At 42.1% G+C, this 26,135-nt stretch overlaps 1 protein-coding gene across 5 annotated transcripts; it reads left to right on the forward strand.

Moving 5' to 3' along the window:
- Positions 1-224: 224 nt before the first annotated feature.
- Positions 225-25,239, forward strand: EDEM3 (ER degradation enhancing alpha-mannosidase like protein 3). Of its 5 annotated transcripts, none has more exons than XM_015869831.2 (21): positions 290-601; positions 2,474-2,519; positions 5,770-5,870; positions 6,858-6,897; positions 8,222-8,334; positions 9,018-9,171; positions 10,143-10,277; positions 10,887-10,992; positions 11,544-11,641; positions 12,679-12,804; positions 12,934-13,017; positions 14,078-14,161; positions 14,635-14,759; positions 15,460-15,625; positions 16,608-16,762; positions 18,138-18,291; positions 18,837-19,031; positions 19,396-19,561; positions 20,013-20,198; positions 21,052-21,099; positions 21,701-25,239. In XM_015869831.2, the coding sequence occupies exons 1-21, from the start codon at positions 441-443 to the stop codon at positions 22,105-22,107; spliced, it is 2,850 nt and encodes a 949-aa protein (XP_015725317.1). In that variant the 5' UTR covers positions 290-440; the 3' UTR covers positions 22,108-25,239. The 5 variants fall into 5 exon arrangements, with proteins under 5 accessions (XP_085367328.1, XP_015725317.1, XP_015725318.1 ...); XM_015869833.3 differs by lacking the exon at positions 290-601 and adding an exon at positions 754-853; XM_085511202.1 differs by lacking the exon at positions 21,052-21,099 and having other exon boundaries at positions 225-320.
- The last annotated feature ends 896 nt before the right edge of the window (positions 25,240-26,135 follow it).

Raw genomic sequence — 26,135 nt, forward strand, 5'->3', positions numbered from 1 at the left:
AGAGGGGCGGAAAAGCGAAAGGGGGCGGCAGAGAGCCTGGCGCGGAGCGAGGTGGCCGCCTCATAGCGGCGAACTGCATCTCCCAGCACGCACCGCGGCACTCAGTCCGCTGTGGGGGGGCGGCCGGGAGCGCCCGATGCACGCCGGGAATTGAAGTCCTGACGGCTGCGCATGCGCCGTCCGCGCCCGCTCCTTTTGTTCACGTCGCCCCTTCGCGCCAGGTGTGCCCCTGCGATCACGTGATCCGGCGCGACCTCACGTCCGGCCGCTCCGATTGGCTGAACGGGGACGGCGCGTGCCGGTGGGACCCGGAAGCGGAGGTTAGAGGCGGTTTCCCTGGCTACGGCAAAGGAAAGCGCCGGGCCGGGCCGGGCCCTGCCACGAGGGGCGGGATGGGCCGCGGCCGGAGCCGGGCCTAGCGGCGGGGCAGGCGGACGGACATGAGCGGAGCCGCGGGCTGCCGGGGCGGCGGCGGGGAGAGGGGGCCCCGCTGGAGGAGACCGTGGAAGCTCCTGGCCCTCGGCCTCCTCTCCGCCTCCTCCGTGCTGGCGGCTGCACCGGGCGCCGGAGCCATGAGCAAGGAGGAGAAGCGGCGGTTGGGGTGAGCGCCGCGGGGCCGGCAGCGGGTGGTGCTGGTGGTGGTGGCGGTGTCGTTCCGTCGGCGTGGCGCGGGCCGGGCGTCGGTGTTTAAGGTGAATGACAGCGAGTCTTTACGTTTCATAACGCGTGGGGAGCTGGAAGGGACCCGTGGGATCCTCACGTCTGACCCGCAGCACCACCCAACCCCAGCACTATGGCTGAGAGCGGTGTCCCGACTCAGGGCCGTGCCTGCTGCACTCAGCCTGTGCTGAAGGTAAATCACGATACGAATCTGTGCCCTCAGCCAAAGTGCAGATCACAAAACCAAAGAGTATGACTAGAAGCTAGAAATGCATTTTTGCCTTTATTTGCTTAAAACAGTGAGATCACATGCGAATCTTTTTAGTTAAGGCACAGTGATTTGGGGAGGACCGACTCTTCCCCTGAACTTTGATGTTCTGAGATAGAATCATAGCTCTGTTTGGTTGCTTGTAAGAAGCTGGTTTGTTTTAGTGTGGGTGTTGGTTGAAGGATAAAGGCTGCAATACAACTGGCATTATGTTGCACTGTGTGGAGCAGCATTGCTCTGGCAGACCTTAGATGAACTGCACGTCGTGATTTCCATACGTTCCTGGGGCAGCTTCGTCCTTTACATCAGCTGCAGAGCGGCCCCGTGCTGCCTTTCAGTTATTAATCATTAGAAATAAGCTGCTCTGCAGCTGTGGTCATGTTTGCAGCGGGTGAGGTTTTGCAGTGCAGGTTCTCAGGGTGCTCACAGTGAACTGTGTGTTTTTTCTCACGCATAATGAGTTTAAACTTTACTGTTTGGTTTAAAACTTTTGCATCCACAGCTTGAATTCAGTGCATGTGACATCCCTGGTGTGTGCTGCTGACATCCTGCTGCTCATTGTGTCTTATGTCAGTTCCGAATCGTAGCAGGCACCCTATGTATCTGCTTAATGACATGATCGTGACAGTGATGCTTTCTGCAAACATCCCATAAATTTAAATTGCATATAGAGAGATGGGTGTTGTGGGCAGCTTTCTGGGCATTGAATCAAAGAGCAGCACTGTGTGCCGAGCTCGGGCTGCATCAGCAGGTCATAGTGAGATATGTGGCCCCTGAAACACTGGGTGCTGGAGTCCCATCTATTCCTCCAGTGGCTTGATGCACTGGGGGAGTGGAAATTATAGCTCAGCTTCTGCTCATTGAGCTTAATTAGTAATAAGATCACAATTCCTGTCTCTTTTGTGTTTGGTCTTATCAGTGGAGGTTGTCAATGATGTAGGTGTTAGCTTAGAAATCAACGTGCTGTTTTGCTTTGTAGGGCTCCTTTGTCAAACTGGTACAGTCAGAAGCAGTGCTGCCACTCTGAGAAACAGCACTGCTTTGTATAGCAGCATTTCTCACCTCGACTGCTTTTCTAACATGTAAAATAAATGTATCTACAAGAATCTTCTTTCCCATATGCTTGCCAAGGCTCCTAACACAAGGAAGTACCTCGTAACTTATCTGAATCATGGACAGGAATTTCTGCTGTGTCAGTTGGTTTTAGTGTGGGTGATTACGAGAAGAGCGTAACTGTGCTGGCTGTTGCCGAGCCAGGAATGTGTTCCATCTCCAGCTTCCATGTGTGATGACACCTACAGCTGCTTAAGAGGAAGCACCGGGGGCTGAAAGAGAGTCCTGGTGTGAAATACTTCATTTCAGGTTTGGTTAAGAAAAGCTTGAACAGTAGCCAGATTAGGAAAAACTATTTTGCCTTGTAGCATTCACACTGTAGCTGCAACTTGGGTGCAAAATGTGTTACATCTTACTGTTCTAAAATGGTGTGTTAAAGGATGTTGTGGGGCAGACCACTAATGCTTTTGTGTTTCTTGCTTTGTTTTTTAGAAACCAAGTGCTGGAAATGTTTGACCATGCATATAGCAATTATATGGTAAGGAAGTTACCTGTTTGTTTCTTATTTTATAGTTGTTATGGCTGCACTGGGAAAGAAATCCACCTTCAGTACAGTGATGTTCTACAGAAGCATCAGGAGGCAATTGGGGAAAACAAAGCTAAAATAAAGAAGAGCATCTGTATAACCTTTAGAAAGAGCTGAACAGATCTTAATCAGGAAGAGAGACATCAGAAGAGTTATGATGGATTTCAGATTGGTTGCTGGGAACTCTGTAGTCATCTGATCCTGGAGAGTATGGGTGGATCCTGTTTATTTTGTGGGTAGAAATGGAAGTCAAACACTTTTTCTAAAGGAAGATAATGTTAGATGCACTTTGGTAGTTCTTGTATGAACAAGTACGCTTTGTTAGAACAGAGAAGAAATAAAGAGGGTTTGTTGTCTTATCTCTGCATTCTCTCCTCTTGATGATGTTACTGGCATATGACAGCAAGCCATTTTTACTTTGGTTTCTCCTCATGTGGCTTGTGATTTTCTGAGCAGGTGTCTTCATGCTCTCGGTATGCAGAGCCAGTTTGCAATCTAATCAGCTTTGAAATAGGTTGGCTTAGGTTAGATGTGTTCAGGAGTGAAGAAATGACTTGGTGCGCTGACTTTCTCAAGTGAATTATTTTTAAGCATGCTCTGAGGTAGTACGTTACTGAGGAGAAGCTGTACATGTGGCTAATATAAAGTATGTGTCCTCACTGAGTTTAGCAGAGCAATCCTTGTGTTCTTTGTGGCTGTGGCAGAAACCTCTCTTTTCAGTTGCACCTGTTTCTGCAGGACAGACGTGTCGGTATCGTGCCACGTGTCCCAACTTCTGTATCGTGACTTTACTCTTTAAAACATAGGGAAGCTTAAAAGTTTATCAAGTAAAAGTATATATACATTATAAGTGGCATAGAATTAAAAGATAAGCAAGAGTATTTTCATTAGTTCCATTTCCCTTCTTAACATGAACTTTTGCTTTTGGGCACCTTAGCAGTTCAATAAGTGTAAGGCTTTTTGGCAGTGATTTTTAGCTGGTTACCCGGGTCTGTTCAAGTCACTTGGCTTGATTTTTTCTAATCACAGTCTGAAGAAAAACTGTTAGATATTCAGCCAAATTGTGCTCCTCCTGTTTGCTGTTATAAGCTGGGAGCTGGTACATGTCTCAACCCATCTGAAGCAAGAAAAGTTCTAATTAAGGAGAGGAATGACTTCAGCCATCCTGGAAACTCTGAAGCCTAAAGGATATTTGCTTGTCATGTAGGCTGGAGCACTGAACAAACAGAAGTGTGGCTTGTTTGTTCAAAGCTGAAGAAAAGATTAGGGTGTTGGACTTGATTCTTACAGCAAGAAAATAGTGTATTTTTGCAGCTACTTCTGAAACAACCAGCTGAAAGGCTTTCCTTTCCAGTTTCTATTAATAAAGTGTTGTAGAATTGAGTTTGCCAGAATACTGAAAATTCATGTTTGCATGCATGGGGATAACTCCATGCTGTAGGTGCAGCACCAGGAGCAGTGTCTTTTTTCCTTATCCACATACCAAGCTGCACTGAACACACAGTCCTGATTTAGGAAATGCGATCGTCTCTCCTATCAGATTGTGCTGCATTTCCAGAGTACCCACAGGACTGTGTTAGTACAGTAATTCCCTGAAGCATGCTTTTAGAAACATATGTACAATATGTTGTATTTCATGGCAATCTCCTCCCTTTGAGGTTACTTTAAGGGGGCAAGTTAAAAGCTGGAGATCACTTGATCTGACAGCCTTTTCCTATTCTGGATAGTCTAAGTGAGCTTCTGTTTTCCCAGACCCTTCTGGTTCCTTATGATGTAGCCTAGAAGCCTATTTTCTCCTTTTATTATCCCAACTTTTCTCCATAACTGAAGCCAGTGATCTTAGTTTTAACTTTGCTTTTGTCATGTCCTTCTTTAATCTGTTTTTGTTCTGAGCACTTTGCACAGATATTCAGAAACATCTGAGCTGTATTAATGTGATCTAGATTCTGGCTTTTGTAGTTGTGCTTGAGGAGAACAGAGAGTTGTGCAAAGACCCAAATACTCAGGTGGTAGATGGAGAAACAAACTGTCAGTTTCAAAGATCTGCTTATTTATAGAAGACTGCTTTTCTTTTGCCTTTTTATTTCATGTTTGAATGTAGATTTTTTTTTTACTGTATATTTGGATAGATTTAGAATATGTTTGCTTACAGTTTCAGCTGCAATAATTTAACTTTTTTAAGCTGTCATGTTAGTTGCTCAGTCTGTAAAATAGTGCAGTGCCAATTTCCTGATGGCACCAAGTGGGCTCCGTCACCGGTATAGGACTCCTAATGGAGAAACAATTCCTTGTGTATGTGTTTGTTTGGGTTTTTTTTTATTAGGTCTGTGTAAGATTCACCTTTCTGAATGTTATTGGCCCCTCCTGCAGTTATTCAGTAAATCTCTCCTGCTGCACAGTGATGAATCTCATATTTGCATATACTTCATGTGACAGCCCATTTTGGTGGCAGCTTAAACCTACAAGGCTTACACTGACTCACAGTATGAGCAGGGGTTTATGCAGTGTGCTTGGCTTAGGGAATAGTGCTCTGCTGCTACTTCTGCCTCCGTGGCAGGAAGTCGCATTACTTTGCTGCCTGCTCTGTAGGGTGCTTTCCTGAAAGAATAGGAGTAGCCATTGCATTTCCTACACATCTGTAGCAGTATCCTGCTCTTCAATTGGATGAAGCTTTTAATGAGCTTGGTCTTATGAAGCTTTTTTCTGAATATTACCCTTTGTTCTGCTTTGTGTAGTGACTTAATGTACTGTTTTACCTTCCAAGTCAGTTCTCTTATCTGTAACTGATTGTGACCCTGAGTCAATTATGTTCACCTGGAAAAGTTCCCAAAGTGACTTTGAGGTCTGATTCCCTCTGATTTGTCTATGAAATACTGATTCATTAACAAAGCCTGAATTACTTACTAGGTCTTCAGCTCATCTTCGAGATAATTTCTGCCTAAGAAATGTAATGCATTTCATATGCACCTTGTTTCTGAAAAAACAGCTGTTAATCCCAATTAGTGGTGAGTTGTGGGTATTTTTTGGCTGTGCTGTTGGTTGTTTCAAATTTCTTCGGGAGGTTAGAGAGAAAGGTCCTGTTGCTCTGTTCAGCTCTGCAATTTATTGTAGTATAACAGAATTGAGTTTCCCTTTAGCAAGCTCTGAAGATTCACTGGAATGGCTGTAACAGTTCAAACTATCTTCCCTTGTTTCCCTGCAGGATCATGCCTATCCAGCTGATGAACTCATGCCTTTAACTTGTCGTGGACGGGTGCGGGGTCAGGAGCCAAGTCGTGGGGACGTGGATGATGCTCTGGGAAAGTCAGTGTTTGAAACACTTACTATCACATCTAAACCTCTAGGAGCCTACATACAACTTGCAGCCTGTAACACTTGTCTGTTCTCTTGATGTGCCCAGACAGTTATTTGTTGACATGGATTCTGTGGGGACACGCAGATCAGTAATTTATCTCAAAAGTTCTCTGATGAAAGGGGGAAAAAAGCTATTGGGAAAAAGAAAGGATCATAAAGTTAAAGCACAACCTAACCATGTAACTACTAAGTGAGGTTATAAGGGTTGATTATCAGCTTCACGGAACAGTAAGCTGCCATCCACTATGGCGGCCTTAGAAGTAATGCTTAAAATACTTTCTTTAGTAGAAGGCTCTCAGAAAATGTAATTACTCAAGTGTTCATCACATGCATGGTGGCCTGAGGCCCTTGCCTGAATGTAAACTGTTATTTTAGATGTGTAGGTTCTTCATAATTCTTCTCTTAGGATAAGTTGTAGTATAATGTACTGATCCTTTAGCCAACAAAATGTAGATTTCAAATCCTCCAAGCTAAACTGAGCAATCAGAGCCACAGTTTAATTTCTCTAGATGTTTCTAATAGATTTTTTTCCCCACAAGTGTTGTGTATATGTGGACAAATTGTGTTCCTAAAGCAAATACTTAAAAACAAATAGCAGCAGATGATGGTTTTACTGGTGTCCTTCACCAGAATGACGTTAATCAAAGCCAAAGTGCTTGAAGTTAATGCATCTTGTGCATTACCTTGTGTCATTTTGGTTATTTTTGATTGCACAGAAAACTAAGCCCTACAGGTTCTTATGTAGTCTTGCTATCTTTAAAACTGCATGGATCAACCAGTAGATTTTATTGGAGAAAATAAATAAAAATGCTTGCTTAAATAAAGGAATCTTTATAATCCTCACTTCCGTTGCATTGCTTTTAAAATTATTATTAAGTGACCTAATTTTAAAATGCACAGGTTTATAGTAAATCCATTTTACATCTTATTTCATAGGTTCTCCCTGACCTTGATTGATACGTTGGACACTCTTGTGGTAGGTTTGATTTGTTCACGTGGGTAAAACAAACATACTCTCTTCCGATGTTTGGACCTGACTTCAGATTTGTTTAAGAAATATACACCTTCATCACCTGAGATCTTTAGCTATCTGTTGGAATTGGCTACCACTGTGGAAGTTCCATGTGTTGTGATGGTGGTGCTCAGAATTCATTGCAAGAATACTATAATACTTCCTCTGTATTTCACTGATGCTTTATCTTTTCTTGGGCTCTTAACAGAAATGTAAGCAAGGTTTTTTACCCATTATAGCTTAAAGTAACATTCTAACTAAGAGGTGAACACCTCAACCACCTACTGATGAGGTTTTCTTGCTTGTTTGTTTTCTTATTTTCACGTACACATTTTGTGGATGAATTTGCAGGGACTTAAATGCATATTTAAGAATTGCACCCTGGGCATGTATGCCATGAAGTGTTGCCACAACCTCTTCCTAAAAGATGCCAGTTGTCAATATAACACTTTCAGTTAGACTTCAATCCCTTTTTGACATATCTTGTAGTCATAAATTAGATTTTGGAAATTAGGGATCATTTTTGGCCATTCACATCTCCCAGCAAACAGATCTAAAGCTCTGGAAATCCTGACTGCACTGACTTGGTGTATGAGTCATGTAATGCTCCTCTTCTGACAGCTCTTTTCTCCTCGTGATCTGCTGTGAGATGACCTTTGGCTGTCCCTGAATCATAAAAGTTGAAAATGCAGAGTCTGTTACTCTCGGATTATTGTGTTCTATTCTTTCCTTGTCTCAGGGCAGGATTAATACTTGTTGGATTTAAAGGCACTTACAGTAATGAATTGGATAAGTCACAAAAGTTCTTAAAGATGGATTTAAAAAGTCAGTGTGTAAGCAGACCTTTAGGAAATGCTGGAGCTGTTCTTCAGGCGAAAGGAGAAGGCTGAGAGGAAATTCAATGATCTTGGGATGTGGATTAGATAGGAGGCTTCTGTTCCACTGCCTCCACTTAACAGCCCAGTCTCTGCTTGCACTGTTGGTACACTCTGGTACACTGCAGTTTTGCTGTGGGATAGAGGAAGGTACACACAAACCCCTGGGTAATAGTTAAGGTAGCTTATTAGTGACTTTATTCTTTGCATAATACTTTCATTTGCTTTCTTCTATCTCCTAAGAAAAGCAATAGTAGTAGTGTCTGTTCACACTGTATCAGAGTGTGACCTGAATACCAATGTAATGTGTCTGAAATGCTTTCCTTTTTAAACTTTTGCTCTTGTTCTTCCGCACTGTGTGACTGCATAAAGCTGTGTTGGAACCTAAACACTTGGTTATGTTTGTATTCCAGGTGTTAAATAAAACCAAAGAGTTTGAAGAGGCTGTAAAAAAAGTAATAAAGGATGTTAATTTGGATAACGACATAGTTGTATCTGTCTTTGAAACCAACATAAGAGTCCTTGGGTGAGTAATTTTCACATTTTCAGCATTCTTTACAACTCTTATTTTTAGTTAAATGTCCTTAAGGCATTCCTCTATGCTATGTCACCTCATTTAGAGTACTTGTTTCTTTGTCAGTTAGCATAATTCAACACCTGCCCTAAGGAAGGTTTTAAGATGCTAGGCAGGAATCAATGCAGTGCTACTGAATCAAGCTGACCCCGTCTGACTGCTGCTGGTGCAGCTTCTTTGATTAAAAAGAACTTATGTGTGTGAAGGAGCAGTGTTTTGTTGTAATGGAAACAGTCGTAAAGATTGCACTGCTCAGTGCTTGGTTTAATAGCGCATTTCAGTGCTATTTCGGCACTTAAGGTATTTCAGGTTGGAAGGGACCTGTGGAGGTCTCCAATCTGACTTCCTGATCAAAGCAGGTTAGCTCTAAGCTACGTGCCATGAGAGGTGCTAATTGTCCTGAACAACTGTGGATGAATTGATGATTTATCTGTAGCTTGGGAGAGTCCTAAACAATAAGAATTGCTCCCAAAATACTGACAGCTCTTCTTGATGGTAGTTGCATCTGCTCAGCCTTCCTGAAAGCTGTGATCAAAGCCCAGTTATTTACATAATCATCTATGTCACAGGAACTGTTGCACTGCTGTTTAGACGGATGTATCTATTGAGCTGTGGATGTTTTCTCTTGTGTTTAGCGGTCTCCTTGGTGGGCATTCAGTGGCAATTATGCTGAAAGACAAAGGTGAATACATGCAGTGGTACAACGGCGAACTTCTGCACATGGCAAAGGAGCTGGGTTACAAGCTTTTACCTGCCTTTAACACCACTAGTGGTCTCCCTTACCCAAGAGTAAGTTCTATGCATTCTGCAGTTCAGAAGTACTTCCATAAGCAAAATCTTCTGTTGTTTAGTTTTAATCTCAATTTCTGCAATGCCTTGCATGCATATTAAGGATACAGAAAAATGAAACAGCTTTAGGTACTTTGAACCCCCAGGAGCTCTGATAGTTCTAGTATGCACTGTTGTGTGTAAATAACTAATGCAGAAATATCATCAATGCTGTCTGTTGATTTCTTGATCCTGTAGCCACCAGCAAGTAGCTGAGAGTAATTTTTGTTTTGGCACGTATCTCTCAGCCAATGGAAGACTAACCTGCAAACACATCAACACAGAACTGGTTCATCTTCATAGTCAACACCTGATCTTTAAGAGGGCAGATGTAACTGAGAAGCTGTTATTAAAAATATTCACTTAACAAAAAATCTGTCACCATATTAAAAAGAAAATCATGGTATGTATTCTTAATGACACATCTGGTTCAGTGAATCAACAGTTTTCTACTGAAATGGTCTAATGCAAAATATTTGGTGTTTCTCAATATTCTGGTGTGATGGCCCTCTCTTGAACATACCTGGTACAAAAGCAGGTCCATCTGCTGGTACTCCCTGCAACCAGGAGTACTGAGATGTTTGCAGAGCTTAATTCCAGGAGCACTTCTGATGGTCTGAGTTTGGGTTTTTTAGGTAAATAACTACAACTTGATTATCAGAATGGTATTCTTTAATCCAGTGTCCAGTGAAACATGCCACAGATCTTTGGCTATTTTTATCTTTGTTCTGGATGATTTTGTGTGTGAATTTGAGGTGGCAGTATGTGATGAAGCAGAGCAAAATTGAAGGTGGGGGTTGTGGTCTTTTTTTATTGTTTTGGAAAGTGTGTGGATCTAGTTGCTCTACAGATGGGAATGTGAATTCTTTCGACACTGGAGTAAATTCTTGCAGCTAGTAAAAATAAAGTTAACAATCTCTGCTTTTTTCTAGGTTAATTTAAAGTTTGGTGTAAGACATCCAGAAGCAAGAACAGGAACAGAGACTGATACCTGCACAGCTTGTGCAGGTACCTTGATCCTTGAGTTTGCAGCTTTAAGCCGATTCACAGGAACATCTATATTTGAGGTTTGCTTGTTTTGGTCTCTTGGTTTTGGGGGTATTACATTTATGTAATTTGGAATGAGTGCATATCTTAAGGGTTCTGTAGAAAAGGTCTTCATACATTCAGATTTGTGTTCTGGGGCTTTTTTCTAGCAGTGTTCATTTGACTTTCTTGAAAGAATACAGGAAGTGATTTTGTTTGAAAGTAATTACAATAATACAGAATTGAACAACAAACAACCTGAAGACTCCAGCTAGAGAATGCTATTTACTTAGCTTTGAGATAAAGGGGTCAGGGCAAGCAACAGGAAAGTGACCCGTTTTGTGGAGGTCCATGAGATATTTGTATCTGAAAATGCATCTTAAAAAGGGAGGATTAATCACTCTTGTGATATTTTTGCCACATATCCTGCTAGTAATCAGCATTCTGCAGGCATTTGTGTACTGTCCTTCTTTGAACTGTTTCTTGGTACCTGTCTAGATAATATGCTCACTCATTTTCAGTGTTTGCCATTTTGTTGAGATTCACTGTTAGGTAGTTAGTAACCACCCAGCACCTTAATTTCAATAGACAACAACAGCCTTTATCTGTGTTCTTCTGTAGTTTCTTTTAACAGTGTTCTGTTGTTGCAGGAGTACGCACGGAAAGCACTTGATTTCATTTGGGAAAAGAGGCAGCGCAGCAGCAATTTGGTGGGTGTTACAATTAATATTCACACTGGAGACTGGGTCCGCAAAGGTGAGTGCTATTCTGAGTCCTGGCTTAGTGAGAGCAGGTGGTTTTGACCATTTTTTTCCCCTTGTGTTTATGTAGACTGTTTTAAAATGTTAATGGGATGGGCACTTTGAGTTGCGCACTTGGGAGCTAGAGAAACCTGCTAAACCGAGGCCTTACTTTCCTCTGAAAGTGTACTTTGGTTGAGGAACTAGTTTCCTTTGTTTCAAGGGTGTTCTCTGATTCACTCTAGTGCTGAGTGCCTTGAGATGCACTTTCAGAGATCCTGCTATAAACACACAGTGAAAATAAAAATAGGACTGTGGTTGTATGTGGCAGTCAGCAGGAATCTCTTTATAAGAGAAAAGCACAGCCAGCTTAAACACATGTCTGCGTTGTTTCATGTGTTGACATTGCCAAGGCTTTAGTATCTGCATCCATCCACGCCTTAGTTCTAGTTACAGACAGCTTTTCCTTTTACTGAAAGTGTTTTTAAAATCAAAATGAAGTTATGTGAATGTACTCATGTAGCTACCTAAAGTCAAACCCAACTTTTCATGTTCTGCTGTTTCTAGATAGTGGAGTTGGAGCAGGAATAGACTCATATTATGAATATTTATTAAAAGCCTACGTCTTGTTGGGAGATGACAGCTTTCTGGAGAGATTTAACACAGTAAGTCAACACCTTGCTCAGGGTTGTTCCTCCTGTTCTGCCTAATTTAAAACTAACTGTGTTGTCAGTCATCTGTGTTGTCATCTGTTAGCCCGTTATCTTTAGCAGAATTTCTGTGACTTCTGATGTCTGTAGTGCCAGCACTTATTAATGAGTTTGTGCTAATCAGGGTTGATCTATCCCCTCAGCAGCTACTGTAACCCTAGCTAATGAAGGTAGGAGTCTTCTGGACTGTTTTCCGTGTTTCCAGTATGGGGGAATCTGTATTTCAAGGTTGTCATGGATGGTATAATACTGAAAAGATTTCTTTAAAGCAATGAAAAGGCTTCACGTTACAAATCATGCTACAACTTCTGCCCCGAATCAAGAAAGTCTAAAAATAAAACCCGCATCTTTCATTGTGCTGCTGATCTTAAAGGTCCAGCACACGTTTAGGTGTATTTACTTAGATTCCTAAGTTTGTAATTCAGCAACTCCATCAGCATCATTTTTTCATAAGAATATTCTTTCTTTTGAAAATAGCAATATTCAATAAAAACACTTTTATATCTTAAAGTCAGAACCATTCAATTTGGAAAAGACCTCTAAGACTATCTAGTCCAGCCGTCCACATGCCATCAATATTGCCTGCTAAGCCAAGTCTTTCAGTACCACATCTATCCTTTCCTTAAACCCTTACGGGTTGTTGACCTCACCACCTCCCTGAGCAGCCTGTCACTCATTCTTTCTGAGAACAAATTCTTCCTAATATCCAACCCTAACAACCTACTTGTTTATGACATAGCTGCTGAGTGTCCCTTTCTGCATATGTTACTTGGAAAATGTGACTTGAGTTGCATGTGTAATACAGTGGAGCACTGCAATACCTGCTACCCGTTTTGCTTGTGAAACTTGAAACTAATAGGTATTGCCAAATGCAGTAATGATTGGGAGTGTCGTACTTGTCCTTCCATTGACATAGAATGCCACAGGGTTATTTATATGAATGTCTTTTAAAGTGTGTTGATAATATAAGCTCATTATTTTCCTGTTGTCAGCACTATGATGCCATAATGAAATACATTAGCCAACCACCTCTCCTTCTTGATGTTCATATTCATAAACCAATGCTAAATGCTAGGACCTGGATGGACTCTTTGCTGGCTTTCTTCCCAGGACTGCAGGTAATGTTTAAAAACCTGTGTATGGACTAATTTATAAATTATAAATTTATATAAATTATAAATGTGCTTAAATGCAAATATTATTTGTAAGCGTGATAAGTTCATGTCAGTTTTGTTACTGAATTTTAGGTATTGAAGGGTGATATTAGACCTGCTATTGAAACTCACGAGATGTTGTATCAAGTTATAAAGAAACATAACTTTCTTCCTGAGGTAAGGTGATTGGGCTTTGATCATGTAAATTAATTCTTAATTTGAACAGCACAGATATTAATTTGAAACAACAGTATGTTATGTACCGTTAAAACCAGAGGCTCACTTCCACAACGTTCTTATGCAGTTTACAGTTCTAATGACAGCTGTTTTGAAGATGAAACATTGCCATTTAGCTAGGCTGTAATTAGCACACTAATATTGATTAATAATTGCTTAGACTTTGCATTTCAGCTTTTCCAAATTGACCGTGTCTCATTTCAATTTGTACAGTTTCTATAAGCAACGTGCAGTTGTAGCTGCTTCATAACATGATGGCATTAATTCTAAAGATCCTTTTTTCAGTGTGTTGTACTCAGAAAGGAGATTTTTGGAAGATCTCTTAGTGGTGTTTAAGCCAATATGCCCTTTAGCATAGGTATGGTTTAAACCCTAGTATGAACTAGTAATTAATGTAATCTGTCACAGAAATGCCAGGGGATATTAAGAGTGAATGGATAGAACAGGAAACTTTCAGGTAACTGCCATCTGGTCTCTGGCATTTCTTATGTTAGAAACAATTGCTTACAGTCTGTCACTCTGAAATGACACTTCAATGTAGTGGAAGCGTCAGGTGGTAGGTGTATTTGCAGATATGTATATCTGCTTGGTCTCTGTAACAGCCTCACATCAGGCTTCTCTGCCTGGATTGCAGCAGTGTGCTTGTGCAGGTAGAAGAGCTTGAAGGCTGCATGCTCACTCCTGGGACTGGAGCACAAACTCAGCTGGCGCCTCTTGCTTCCTGAGAGGCCTGCAGATTGCACTCTCAAGAGGTTGGATGGTGTCAAGATTCCTGAATCTCATTTGTGCTAGATGTGCTACTGCACTGTGTTAGGTTTTGACCTGAAGTGTACTAAGTGAATGTTGGTTTCACCGGTTGATACTGGGCCTTCAGTCCTCTGCTGGTGTGCTGCAGTTGTAATATGGTTAATGTGGATTTCAGAAGACACTGGTGTGTTGTTTTATTCTTGCATTTATTTCTGACCATTTATTTTGGTTTTTTTTTCTGGGTCTTCCTCAGGCCTTCACAACAGACTTCAGAGTTCACTGGGCTCAGCATCCACTAAGGCCTGAATTTGCTGAAAGCACTTACTTCCTGTATAAGGTAAAATCGCTTCCATTCTTCTGGTAACCCCGTCTCCAGGCTATTCAGTAATACTTCCAGGTGGATGCATTATTGGTATCAAAAAGTTTTCCAGAAATGTTGTTTTATATGTATAGAATTAAAAAAGAAAGACATTATTTGTCAAAAGATCATACTTTTAAAGCTATTTAGTTTTTCTTAAGCTCTCTGGGGGATCATCTAGAGACTTGAGTACAAAAACTACTTTATGATTTACACAGCTGCAACTAATGGCTTGGACTTCTGTAAGTGCTTTCATGTGTTTGTCTGCCTATCCTCAAAAAGTGACAACGTATCTGAAGTCCCCTTTGTGACTGTTGAGTACTGTTGAGGAATTAGGCCTTACTGGTGTCTAGGAAGCTATGGAGACAATATTGCAGCTAGTAAAATAAAACCTGCTAATTCTGTGGTAAGTCTGAGTGCATCTGTTTGTTTGTTTTCTGTTCTTCTAATAGGCTACAGGGGATCCTTACTATCTAGAGGTAGGAAAAACGCTCATTGAAAACCTAAACAAGTATGCAAGAGTACCCTGTGGGTTTGCTGCAATGAAGGATGTTCGTACAGGAAGCCATGAAGACAGGTGAAAACTTTTGTTTGTTTGAAGATCTAGTTACATCTGAGGAAATTGAATTAATTATTTCTGATAATAGGCAAATTACTCATATTGAGGTCCCTTCCAACCCAAGCCATTACAGAGTCACAGAATCTCAGGTGGAAGGTACCTCAAGAGATCATTGAGTCCAATCCCACCACAGCTAAAGCAGGTTCCCTACAATAGGTCACACAAATAGGTATCCAAGTGGGTCTCAGATACCTCCATAGAAGACTCCACAACCTCTCTGGGCAGCCTGTTCCAGTGCTCTGTCACCCTGACTGTAAAGATGTTCTTGTTCATGTTTGTACAAAACTTTCTGTGTTCAAGTTTTAGTCCATTGCTCCCTGTTCTGTCAGTACACACCACTGAGAAGAGCCTGACTTCATCCTTTTGCCTCCCACCTCCCTTCAGATATATAAACACTGATCAGGTCCCCTTTCAGTCTTTTCTCCAGGCTGAACAGTCGCAGATTGCTCAGCCTTTGCTCATCTGGGAGATGCTCCTGGCGCTTCATCATCTTTGTGGCCCTCTGCTGGACTAGTTGGTCCCTGTCTGTTTTGAACTGGGGAGCTCGAAACAGTTCTATGATTGATAACCAACTCTCAAGTTATCAGTTTTTATCAAAATCAGCAAACTATTTCAGTAGTTGTACTAAAAGGATCTTTGTTGTTTGTTTTTTCCATAGGATGGACTCTTTCTTTCTGGCTGAGATGTTTAAATATCTTTACCTGCTGTTTGCTGATAAAGAAGACATGATTTTTGACATAGAAGATTACATATTCACTACAGAAGCTCATCTGTTACCACTCTGGCTTTCCACCACAAACCAAACCATCTCTAAAAAGAATACAGTAAGTAACAACTCAGATTTCTGTGAGTCCTAATGGTGCTTTGGAGCAGGTTTTTGTTTGTTTGTTTTTTAGGAAACCTCTAAATATTTGGTTTTAATTAAATGCATTGTAAATGGGGTATTTTTAAAGTAAATAAATACTACCTTTAATTTTAAGCAGAAAAGTTAACTTATCCAGCTATCCAATGCAAAACTTAGAGGAGATTAAACACGCCTCTGAATCTTCTACTTCAGATGATTCACGTGATTTCAGATTATTATATTTGCACATTCATTGTGTAAATATTAACTCCTGATCTGACATCAGTTCTGAAAAATAGAGATTAATCCTTATGCCTTCACAGGCCTGCAAGCCTGTATCACTTCTGAGGAGGGAGAACATTTTGTTCATATGAAGGTTTTCAAGAAGGCACTTGTTTTCTTTCTATGTAAACCTGTTAAAACTTAATGATACATGAGTATTATTTTATGAATGAAATCATTCTCCTTTCATATTATTTAGAACATCTTTTTACTTAAGGGAGAGGTGAGACTGTCTCTGTAATATGAAGGAGGAATTAGCAAAGGCTGCAGCTGGTTCAGACAGTACCACAGTACCAAATGAAGTTATTGCTTTGTCTAATTGCCCAGCACCAAGAACAGGGACATGAGCTGTCACCAGCAGGCTTCAGGAATCCTGTTTGCTGGTTGGTTCTGCCAAAATTAAGCTCTAGAAACTGGATGCAAGACTGGCAAACTACTGATTAGAACTATTGCACTTATCCCTTAAAGGGATTGTGGTGCACTGGTAACTTTTTCATTGCATGATGAGGCGTGGAAGAATTACATATTCCTCTTTTTGGTTACTAGGTGGTAATTGCATTCAGCTGCTCTGTGTCCTGAGTACACAGGTGACTCAAGGGTAGGTCTATTTGTTGATTGTCTGCTCATAAAAATGTAACCTGCTTTTATTTTTAACTTGTGATCGGCATCTTCTGTTTCAGACTACAGAATACACAGAGCTGGATGACAGCAACTTTGACTGGACCTGTCCGAACACTCAGATCCTCTTCCCAAATGACCCAATGTTTGCTCAGAGTATTCGTGAACCTTTGAAAAACGTGGTGGATAAGAGCTGTCCTAGGAGTATTTCCAGAGCGTAAGATGAATGTCTTCTGTCTTTTGTTAGTATAGCAGTGACTAGAGCAGCATCTGTTAGGCATGGGAAGAAATACTTGAGGTGTATCAGAGCGTTGCTGTGCTCGAGTTTGCATTCCTTCTGGCTGTGGGGGAAAACTGTTTTTCTTGACTTCTTCAACAATGCTTTGTTCATTTCCATCAGGAATTAGTGAATCTGTCAAAACAAAAGGAGCTTTATTATCTGTATACTCCAAGTGGGCATTGTAGCCCAGGTGTTACTGTAGCCAGGAAATGCATCTCCATGATTTGTAAATTGAGTTTCTGTAGTCTCTTGTGTACTCATTTCCTTAGTAAGAATCATAGAATCATATAATTACCCAGGTTGGAAAGGACCTCAAAGATCATCAAGTCCAACCACAGCCTAACCATAGTACCCTAACTAACAACCCTCTGCTAAACCATATCTCTGAGCACCACATCCAAACAGCTCTTAAACACATCCAGGGATGGCGACTCAACCACCTCCCTGAGGAGCCTATTCCAGTACTTTACCCTTTCTGTAAACAAGTGTTTCCTAACATCCAACCTAAACTTACCTTGGCACAACTTGAGGCCATTTCCCCTCATCCTGTCACTTGTCACCAGTGAGAAGAGACTTGCCCCACTCTCACTGTAAGCACCTTTCAGATACTGGAAGAGGCCGATAAGGTCTCCCCTCAGCCTCCTTTTCCCCGGACTAAACAGCCCCAGCTCCCTCAGCCTCTCATCATAGGGCTGATTCTCCAAGCCCTTCATGAGCCTCGTTGCCCTTCTCTGGACCTGCTCCAGTACCTTCATATATTTCCTGTGCTGATGTGCCCGAAACTGAACACAGTACTTGAGGTGAGGCCTCACCAACACCGAGTACAGGGGCAGGATGACTTCCCTAGTCCTGCTCACTACACCATTCCTGATAAAAGCCAAAGAAAATAGTGCTGCCTTACATCATTGCATATATTGTAAGGAGTTTAGGGCGGCCTGTTAAAGTTGAGGATCCTTATGTTTCTGACCACTTCTTTGATATTTATACTTAATAAGAAAAACCGTGTAACAGGAAAACTGTTTTTTACTCAGTTTTACAGTTATGCAAACTGTTTACAAATGAGAGGCAGCATATGGCAGGTTCTTACTGTCAACATTGCATGTTCTTTTTTTTGCAGCACAAAATCATCAAGGATGTAAGCAGTCTTGAAAAAAGGCTGAGAAGTTGCTGTCTGTTGAAATTTGTGCTTAACTTTATTCCAAAGAACTCTAATAGCGTAATGCTAGGCATAACTTTTGGAGGCAGTGTGAGAGTTATGGTTCAAGAATAATCTGATTTTTTTTAATGCTTCTTTAAAATATCTTTTTCTCAGAGAAGAGAGCTTGGGAAGTGGACCAAAACCACCTCTGAGAGCCAGAGACTTCATGGCCAGTAATCCTGAGCATCTGGAGATACTCAAGAAGATGGGAGTCAGTTTGATTCATCTTAAAGATGGAAGAGTGCAGTTAGTGCAACATGCAGTGCAAGTAAGACCCAACAGTGCCTCTTCTGAAAACTTCTAGTAAAATCGTGCTTTGATATTTTAGAGCTCAGGAGGGACAGTCTGACTGGGAAGAGGGCATGTGAGGTAGATGTGCAGCTGTATTTAAGCAGGTTTATGGTTGTTAAAGTCTTGCCTCAGTAACACTTAATCTTCTATTAAATTAGGTGCTCCACTTCATGTCAAAGTAACATAGCTAATTGCAAATTACTTAAAGTATGAGGTTTTCAGAGTGAGAGATTTCTTTGTTTGAGATCTACTTGCTGGTACATTTTCAGTGTGCACTATGGTGGAGATGCTAAGAAGTCAAATCGGGGAGTGAGTGCCAGGAGCCTCTACTTCATACATTAAAGTCTGCATAGCACTAAATGCTTGCCTGTAGCATTGTTTTGTTAAGAAAACAATGTAAATCTGAATCATTTTAGTACCAATGTATGTAATGTGGTCCGAGCAAAGCTAACTTCAGCTTTTTTCTCCAAGCTTGTTGAACACTTATGGAGAAACTGTTTATTTATTTTTTTAACAACTAAGGCAGCAAGTTCACTCGATGCTGAAGATGGCTTACGGTTCATGCAGGAAATGATTGAACTCTCCAGTCAGCAGCAGAAAGAGCAGCAGCTACCTCCTCGTGCCGTCCAGATTGTTTCTCATCCATTCTTTGGTAGAGTGGTCTTGACTGCTGGACCAGCACAATTTGGGATGGATTTATCTAAACACAAATCAGGGGTATGTAAGAATGTATGTGATTTTTAGCTTTCTGTTACTTTCCTTATTGCCTAAGCTGAAATGTCATGGTATTGAAGTTGTGAGTATTTCAGGGTGGCCAGCTAGAGGGTAATTAAAGAGGTTAAAGTGAAGGGATAGTGCAATGACAGAAGAGGGTCTTATAGATGAGTGGCTTGTTGATCCACTCCAAATCATCAGTCATTATTTAGGATTTAGTGCACATACACAGTATGACTTCGAAACAAATTCATATAATCTGCAATGTGTTTCTCAAGAGGTATTCAGTTATAAGGGCTGATTATTGCAAGCTTGAACCTTCTTCTCTAATTCTCTTGTTTTGTTTTGATTTTGTTTTTCCACTCAGACAAGAGGATTTGTTGCAACCATTAAGCCGTATAATGGATGCTCAGAGATCACTAATCCTGAGGCAGTGAAAGAGAAAATTGCCCTGATGCAAAGAGGCCAGTGTATGTTTGCTGAAAAGGCACGAAACATTCAAAAAGCTGGAGCAATAGGAGGCATTGTTATTGGTAAATAAAGCTTTAATTTATGTGTAAATGTAACCTGTGCTTCACACATCTGAAGATATTGGAAAGCTGATAAGGTTGTTAAACTCACTGAGGTGGTGATACTTCAGCACAGAAACTGTTTTCAGTGGATAAAGAAATGTTTTGTTTATGTCTGGTTGTTCATGAACAAATCATGGTGGGAGACCACCACTGGTTTTGCAGCTCAGATGTTGTTATTCTAAGGATCACTGAATGTTAAAACAGTGAGGACTGGGGAGAACTTAAAGTACAAAGTAAATGGGGAAAAAATGGTAGGGGGACAGAGTACAAAAATTGGCTTTTTGAGACCGGTTTCCCATTTTCTGCCTGGTGTCCTCCCAGATGCCTGGGCAGTAGGAAGCTACTCCTTGTTTATAGCTGGTCTTTCTGACAGAAGGGTGTGCTTGCTTTGTCTTTGTGTATGTCTGACTAGATGACAACGAGGGAAGCAGCAGTGACACAGCTCCTCTCTTCCAAATGGCTGGTGACGGGAAGAATACAGATGATATCACAATCCCGATGCTCTTCCTCTTCAACAAGGAAGGAAATATTATACTGGATGCAATTAGGGAGTATGAGGCTGTGGAGGTGCTCCTTTCTGACAAAGCAAAAGATAGAGGTAAGATTAAAGGCTTCTTTTAATGCAGATTTATGTTCTGTCTGTGCCACGGCACAATGCAAGGTGTACAGTAGTTATTTCCGTTGCAACCCAAAGGTGTTCTTTGGTAATGTCAGTTTTCTCTCTGACCTTACTCTTAGTTTTATCATATGAAAGCCATCATCAGAACTATGTTGTCGTGTCTTCCTCCTGGCCTTGCCCCCCTGAGTTAATGTTCACATCCAGAAATGTTATTCATAAGTTAAATGTCAGTTTGAATAATAAGACAATGCAGTCCTTCAGATTCCTTTTGAACCTTCTTTGTCATGATCTGCTTTCAAGTAGCAACAGAAATAGTGCAAGTGTTTCCAGTGCCCTACATTGTAAGCGCCTCTCACTTATTAAACTCCCCAGTGACATTCTTGGTACCCAGAAAGAAAGAGACGGCTATTAAAATTATTTTGCCTGTCTAACAGCTTTTCAGTGATTATCGTGAGAAATAAAGCTGCTGACCTCAGATGTTTTGAAATTTGTCTGCGTATAATACTAGAAAATTACGAGTTAATACATTTTAAATTGAAATGTTTGCATGTGGCAGAAATTGCTGGGTTTTCCATTTGAAAGCCTTCCTTGTAGCGCTGCTTTATCCATGCAGGTGAACCAGGAGCAGCACTAATTTTCTGCACATTTGTAGAGGAGATGCACTGAAAGCTACAGTGTTGTATTTTCATAGCTGCTACGAATTCCTCTTGTTCCTAACTATGGCAAAGCTAACATAACAAAACACTAAATGCAAAAGATAGTTCTGCATTCGAGAGTTTGTAATACATATATGCTTCTTCCCCCTTCCTTGTGCTTTCGTTTGGAATCCCAGCAACAATCTTTAAAGGTAAAATGATTCCAAACTACATTATCGATAGCAGTAAGTATCCTGTATTAAAATGGCATATGCAGTTAAACTCCCTAGGGGGCTTGCAATGTTAGCATCCTGGATACTAGTTACAAATATTAAGCTCCAAGTAAATTTGTGTGCTTGAATTCAGGCAGCTGCTGTATAGTTGTAAACTAAATCAACACTAGAGACGTCAGTGTTAGTTGCTGTGAATGGGGATGTGAGGAGGGAGGCCTCAGCTTTGGCTCTTGTAATTGAGTTTAGCAAGCATAAGTGCATCTCCCACTGCCATGGGTGTGTGATTCTGGTGGGTCTAGGAGTGCCTGGAGGCCTGGCATTAGGCAGATAGTGGAGTATTAGCTAAGTCTGAAGGCTGGCAGCTAGTGCTTGCCCAGAAGTTGTGATTCAAGTTTGAGGCTTTAAAACCAGCCACTCTAGATTGCTTGTCCTCTCTAGTGATTGTTTTCCATCCCCTCCCTTTGTAATATATGTTCCTTAGTTTTCCTGTCAACAAAGTTTGTGCTTCCTTGAGGAATAAAGTCAAAGGAAGCAACTTTGCTTTGGAATGACACAGTAGAATTACTTCCTTCCTGTATTTTTCAAACTGCTTTCTTTCTCTCCTCTTTCAAAGAATTGGAAATGGAGAATATGGACCAGAAATTATCTGAAAATGATTCACACCAACAAAATTCAGAAGAAGCTTCTTCAGCATCTCAGGATGTTGGTACAGTTGGCGAGGAGCCTGAAGAAGGAGAAAGCTCTGATGTTTCTGACTCTGATCCCTTATCTCTTGCTCAGGCAGACAGTGACAGTGTTTCCACTTCAGATCAGGATTCCTCCATCCCTGGACTTGGTGAGGCTGGCCCTCCAGAGCCGGCATGCACACAAGGGGATGAGCAGCCTCAGGTACAGCAGACTGAGACAGAGTCAGACTCCAAAGTTAACTGGGACAATAAAGTTCAACCTATGGAATCCATATTAGCAGACTGGAATGAAGATATAGAAGCATTTGAAATGATGGAAAAGGATGAACTATGACTTGTAGTAATAACTTATTTGCTAGTAAACAAATGGAGAACTCTTTGGGTAGAAGTGAGGCCCTGATAACTGAGAACTAGAAAACATATTCAGTATTGTGATGAGCAACCAGGTTTCACCTGGAAATTATCATAGAAATCCAGCACGCGCTCTTTGTTTTAATTTCTCCTGTTTAAAAATGGGAATGTGCAATTGAAGCATTCGTGTGGCCCCACTGCACGGTGCTGTATCCCAGGAGGTTTGCTCAGGGAAAGAGCCTGACTTCTGCCTGCCAGGTGCCCACAGCTGATGCTGCCTCGGCCTCTGGGAGGCACAAGTTGAGTGCGTGGGGCTGCCAGCACCATTCAGTAGCCACCAGTGGGAGGCAGTGGGATGGCTGCTGCCCTGCTGGGAGCAGAGCTGTGCCTGGTTTCCCTGACCCCCCCTTGCTCTGAAAGCCTTCCTTGCTAGCAGCAGGTGAAGTGACGTTTCCAGTTGCTGCATCTGTAAGACACAGGTAGAACAGTTTGCTTTTGTTCTGACACAGCGGCATTGCTCATTGCTCTTTCCATCTGCTGCCTGAAGGATGGCCTGTGAGCTTTCTGTCCTGCTTAACTTCCAGCTGCTAAAGCTGCACAAACCAAAGGCAGTGTGCTTTGTAAGCAGGTGTTGTCAGGGAATGAGGGTGGCCTGGTTCCTTTGGGGCTGCCAGGTTAAGGTTGGTGGTGTGCTATGAAAGTTACACGTGAGGTGAACGTGAAGTGAATGGGGCAAATGTTGAGCCCTGCAGGTTGGAAAACCCAACCTATCCAGGGCACAGTTTCACCTGGCAATGTTCCCTGAATGCACACTAAGCAAAATTAGATCCACTGTAACAAAAACTTTCCTTTTTCTCCCAAGTTTTACTTCTAACAGTAACTTCTATAATGTGATGCTTTCGGCAGCGAGGACAGTGCAGCATTGAATGCTATCAAGCCCATGACCTGGGCTGTAGCGATGGGAGCAGTGAGGATGGCTGCTGTGCTGCTCTGGGCTTTGGGAGCGTGTGCCAGGTGAGCGAGGCTTGGTTGTTATCCCCCTTACTGAAATGAAAGCAGGTTGTTTAGACAACCGAGATGTCCTGTGTCCAAAGAAAACTGCCAAAAGATCATTCAGTTGAGTTACATAAACTGCTTTTAGTTCGTCATGGCTCAGAGAATTGTTTTATATTAGAAGTGAACACTGCCTATATGCTGCGCCAGACTAGAAATGAAGGTTTCTATTTGGTCCTTGTAATATTTTTAAAGAAAAAAAGCCCCAGTCTGAAGTGCACCTTTCTTTTAGCTTTTGGAATTACACGTGCTGAATATGCAACTGTTACTGGTACAGCCATACTGTATTTATTTGTGTATACTCCTGTACAGTATGAATGGGAATCCCGGGCAAACTCTGTATACATGTGTATGTGACGGCACTGCTTTCAGGAGCTGCAAATGCACAGGCACCTTTTGGGAGCACGGCAGTCAGAACCATGTATGTAAGTTGAATGATAACGTTCAATCATTGGAGGAAGGAGGCGATTTGGAGGAGGAAATGAGGAGGTAGCGGAGCAGTAAATAAGCGTCCTTTTAAAAGAAATCAGCTTTCAAATGTAGTTGTTCCTTTGCACACATAACTGTGTGGAGGTTTGAGCTGAGCGCTTGCAGCAGCCGAGATTTTTCAGCTGGGGGATTTTGTATTTATGTGGGTGTTTTAGTTGTCGTGATGTGGGTTTCTTTATGGAAGGGGTTGGACCATAGGAGCCATAAGTGCCCTTTGCTATTGGAGCTGTGAGCCCAGCAGTGGGCTGGGTGTCACCCCACAGGTCTCTGCCTGCCCATACCACAGCAAAGTGCTGCTGTTCTCAGTTCTCTCCAGCATGGACGTGCGCCTTCATGCTTGGTAGTTCTTTTGGGGGAAGCAGGGTTATATTTTATAGGTATTGAGGTCCTCTGATCATGGTGTTAAGACTGCCAATGTTGCAATGCAAGCTTATGGTGGTGCGTCTTTTTTAACCTGCGGAAAATGTAGGTGTTAATAGTAAAATTTTCCTACAAGCTGAGCTTCCCTTGGCAGCACAAGCTCAATTCTGGCTGCTCATCCCCAGCCATGGCCAAAGCAGCAACCAGCCCTTCTTTCCCTGGATGTGAACTCAGTGTGGCTGTGCCTGGTGGTGGCCATCCGCAGGTGCCCATCGCTTCTCTCCTCCAGAGCTGTGCTTTTGTTCTGCTCTGCTTGGAGGTGACCAGGAGAGCTGCAGCGCTGCAGGGCGGGTGGACAGAGCTGTTCAAGGGAAGTGACCTCTTTGGAAAGCAGAAAGGGTGGGGGGGGCAGTTCAATTCAGGATGTTTTTATTTGGTGTTTCCTTGGGTGGAGATGGCGTTAGTTGACCTTCTCATATCATGCTGGAAGTAGTTTTGGTTTTCTATCACATCTTAAAAAGCAAAAGGAATGTATTAATTATCTTTTTTCAATCATCTTTTGGAGAGGAGAGTAAGCGTTCATTCCGGGTTGTCTGCTCCAGGTGTGCAGCGCTGCTCATCCACTGTTCATCAGCAGTTGCCCTTCATGTCAGGTGTTGCACATTGGTTTATATAGCATTGAACACTGAATTCAGGAGTCCCAGCTGGACCCACACTTACTCCGTGCCACGTAATTCAGATTTGATCTTAGAGGAATATTCTCAGTTGTTTACATGCGTTGTTTCTCAATGAAGTCAAAAGCAGAGCTCAGCTTTTTCTCCTCCTCTTGAAGGCATTGCTGGTGGGGAAAAGCATTTGGTGAGAGGTTAGTAACGGGCCACGGTGTGCAGAGCCATCACTCGGAACATAGAGAAACATTCTGTGAATGAAATATTGTATGTTCAGATTTTATAGGATTTCTTTCTTTTCTTTTTAGCCAGCCCGATTTATAGCCGTCTATTTTTCTTATGGAAGATGTCTACTAACAGGTGCTGTAACACTTCTGTTGGGTTTCACTTGTCTGGTGGTAAGCGTATACAATATTTCTTAAGGGCAACGATGTACTGTGATGTAAAAGATTGGGCTAAAATGTATATAATCCGTGTACATAATTGTGTACTTGATTATAGCTGCTGATTGTAAAGATTTAATAAAATGTAAATATTCTGGTCAAGCTGTACCGGAAAGTTGGCTTCACTTTGTGAGTGTCAAACACAAGGCCAGGTATGTGGAGCTGTTAGTCCTTGTAAGCGTGAGGAGTTAAGGAAATGGGGGCTTACGCTTCTGCTAAGGGGTAAAAGGAGGGAGAGCTGTAGGAAATGGGAGAGAGGCACTTCCAACAGGCGCTGGCTTTTGTTGCTGTTTATGTAACACAGCACATGGCTCCTGTGTTCATTTCAGGGCCTGACACGGGTGAGCTGATTGCCAGCCAGCGGCTCTGCTAAATGATGTCAATCTGCACCGTGCTGGCATTACAGCATCATAAAAAATTACAGAGCTGCTATTTCAGGCAGCAGCTCTCTCCAACTCAGTGCATAAATGCATCTCCGTATGACTCACTAGGGGGATTATTAATAGACACGAAATCAGAATGCCAAAACCCAAGAATATCACGCTGCTCCCACACCTCTTTCTAGTTTCTTGCAGCAATCTCAATGGAGAATTTTTTCCCTCAAATTCCTTCTCTAATGTATGTGTGCCTAAAAAATAGGGGCTTGAGGCAGCTTGTGGCAGTGCCCAGCAGCAGTGGGAGCCCAGAGCAGGGGAATGCTCTCAAAAGCATCTTCCCAATGTGTCATGGTTTTGTAATGTCAGTAGGAACCCATTGAGCTGTACCCTCCCAGTGTCCAGCAGAGTGTTCCCTTACTCTATGGGGCTGCAGGGCACTGGGCCTCCTTGAAGAGCAACCAGCCATCCTGGACCCCGTTACACTCTAAGACTGAATCTCCTCCCTCTACTAGTCTTCTAAACAAGGACCAGCCACGCTTCTTATGATACATTGCCAGCGCTGGGCTTTAGTTTCCCACATGCCTATAGGTTTAAGAGCAAGCTCCCACATGACCGAGACCC

Source organism: Coturnix japonica, chromosome 11 (assembly GCF_054131305.1).
Source record: "Coturnix japonica strain WE chromosome 11, WE-NBRP24, whole genome shotgun sequence".
NCBI lineage: Eukaryota > Metazoa > Chordata > Aves > Galliformes > Phasianidae > Coturnix > Coturnix japonica.

Bases quoted from the DNA above. Each gene is read 5' to 3' on its own strand.
- EDEM3 (XM_015869831.2), top strand. From the start codon at position 441: ATGAGCGGAGCCGCGGGCTGCCGGGGCGGCGGCGGGGAGAGGGGGCCC. The intron at 9,172-10,142 runs GTAAGTTCTATG...GCTTTTTTCTAG, and splicing joins GTGGTCTCCCTTACCCAAGA to GTTAATTTAAAGTTTGGTGT. The intron at 14,162-14,634 runs GTAAAATCGCTT...TTCTTCTAATAG, and splicing joins GCACTTACTTCCTGTATAAG to GCTACAGGGGATCCTTACTA.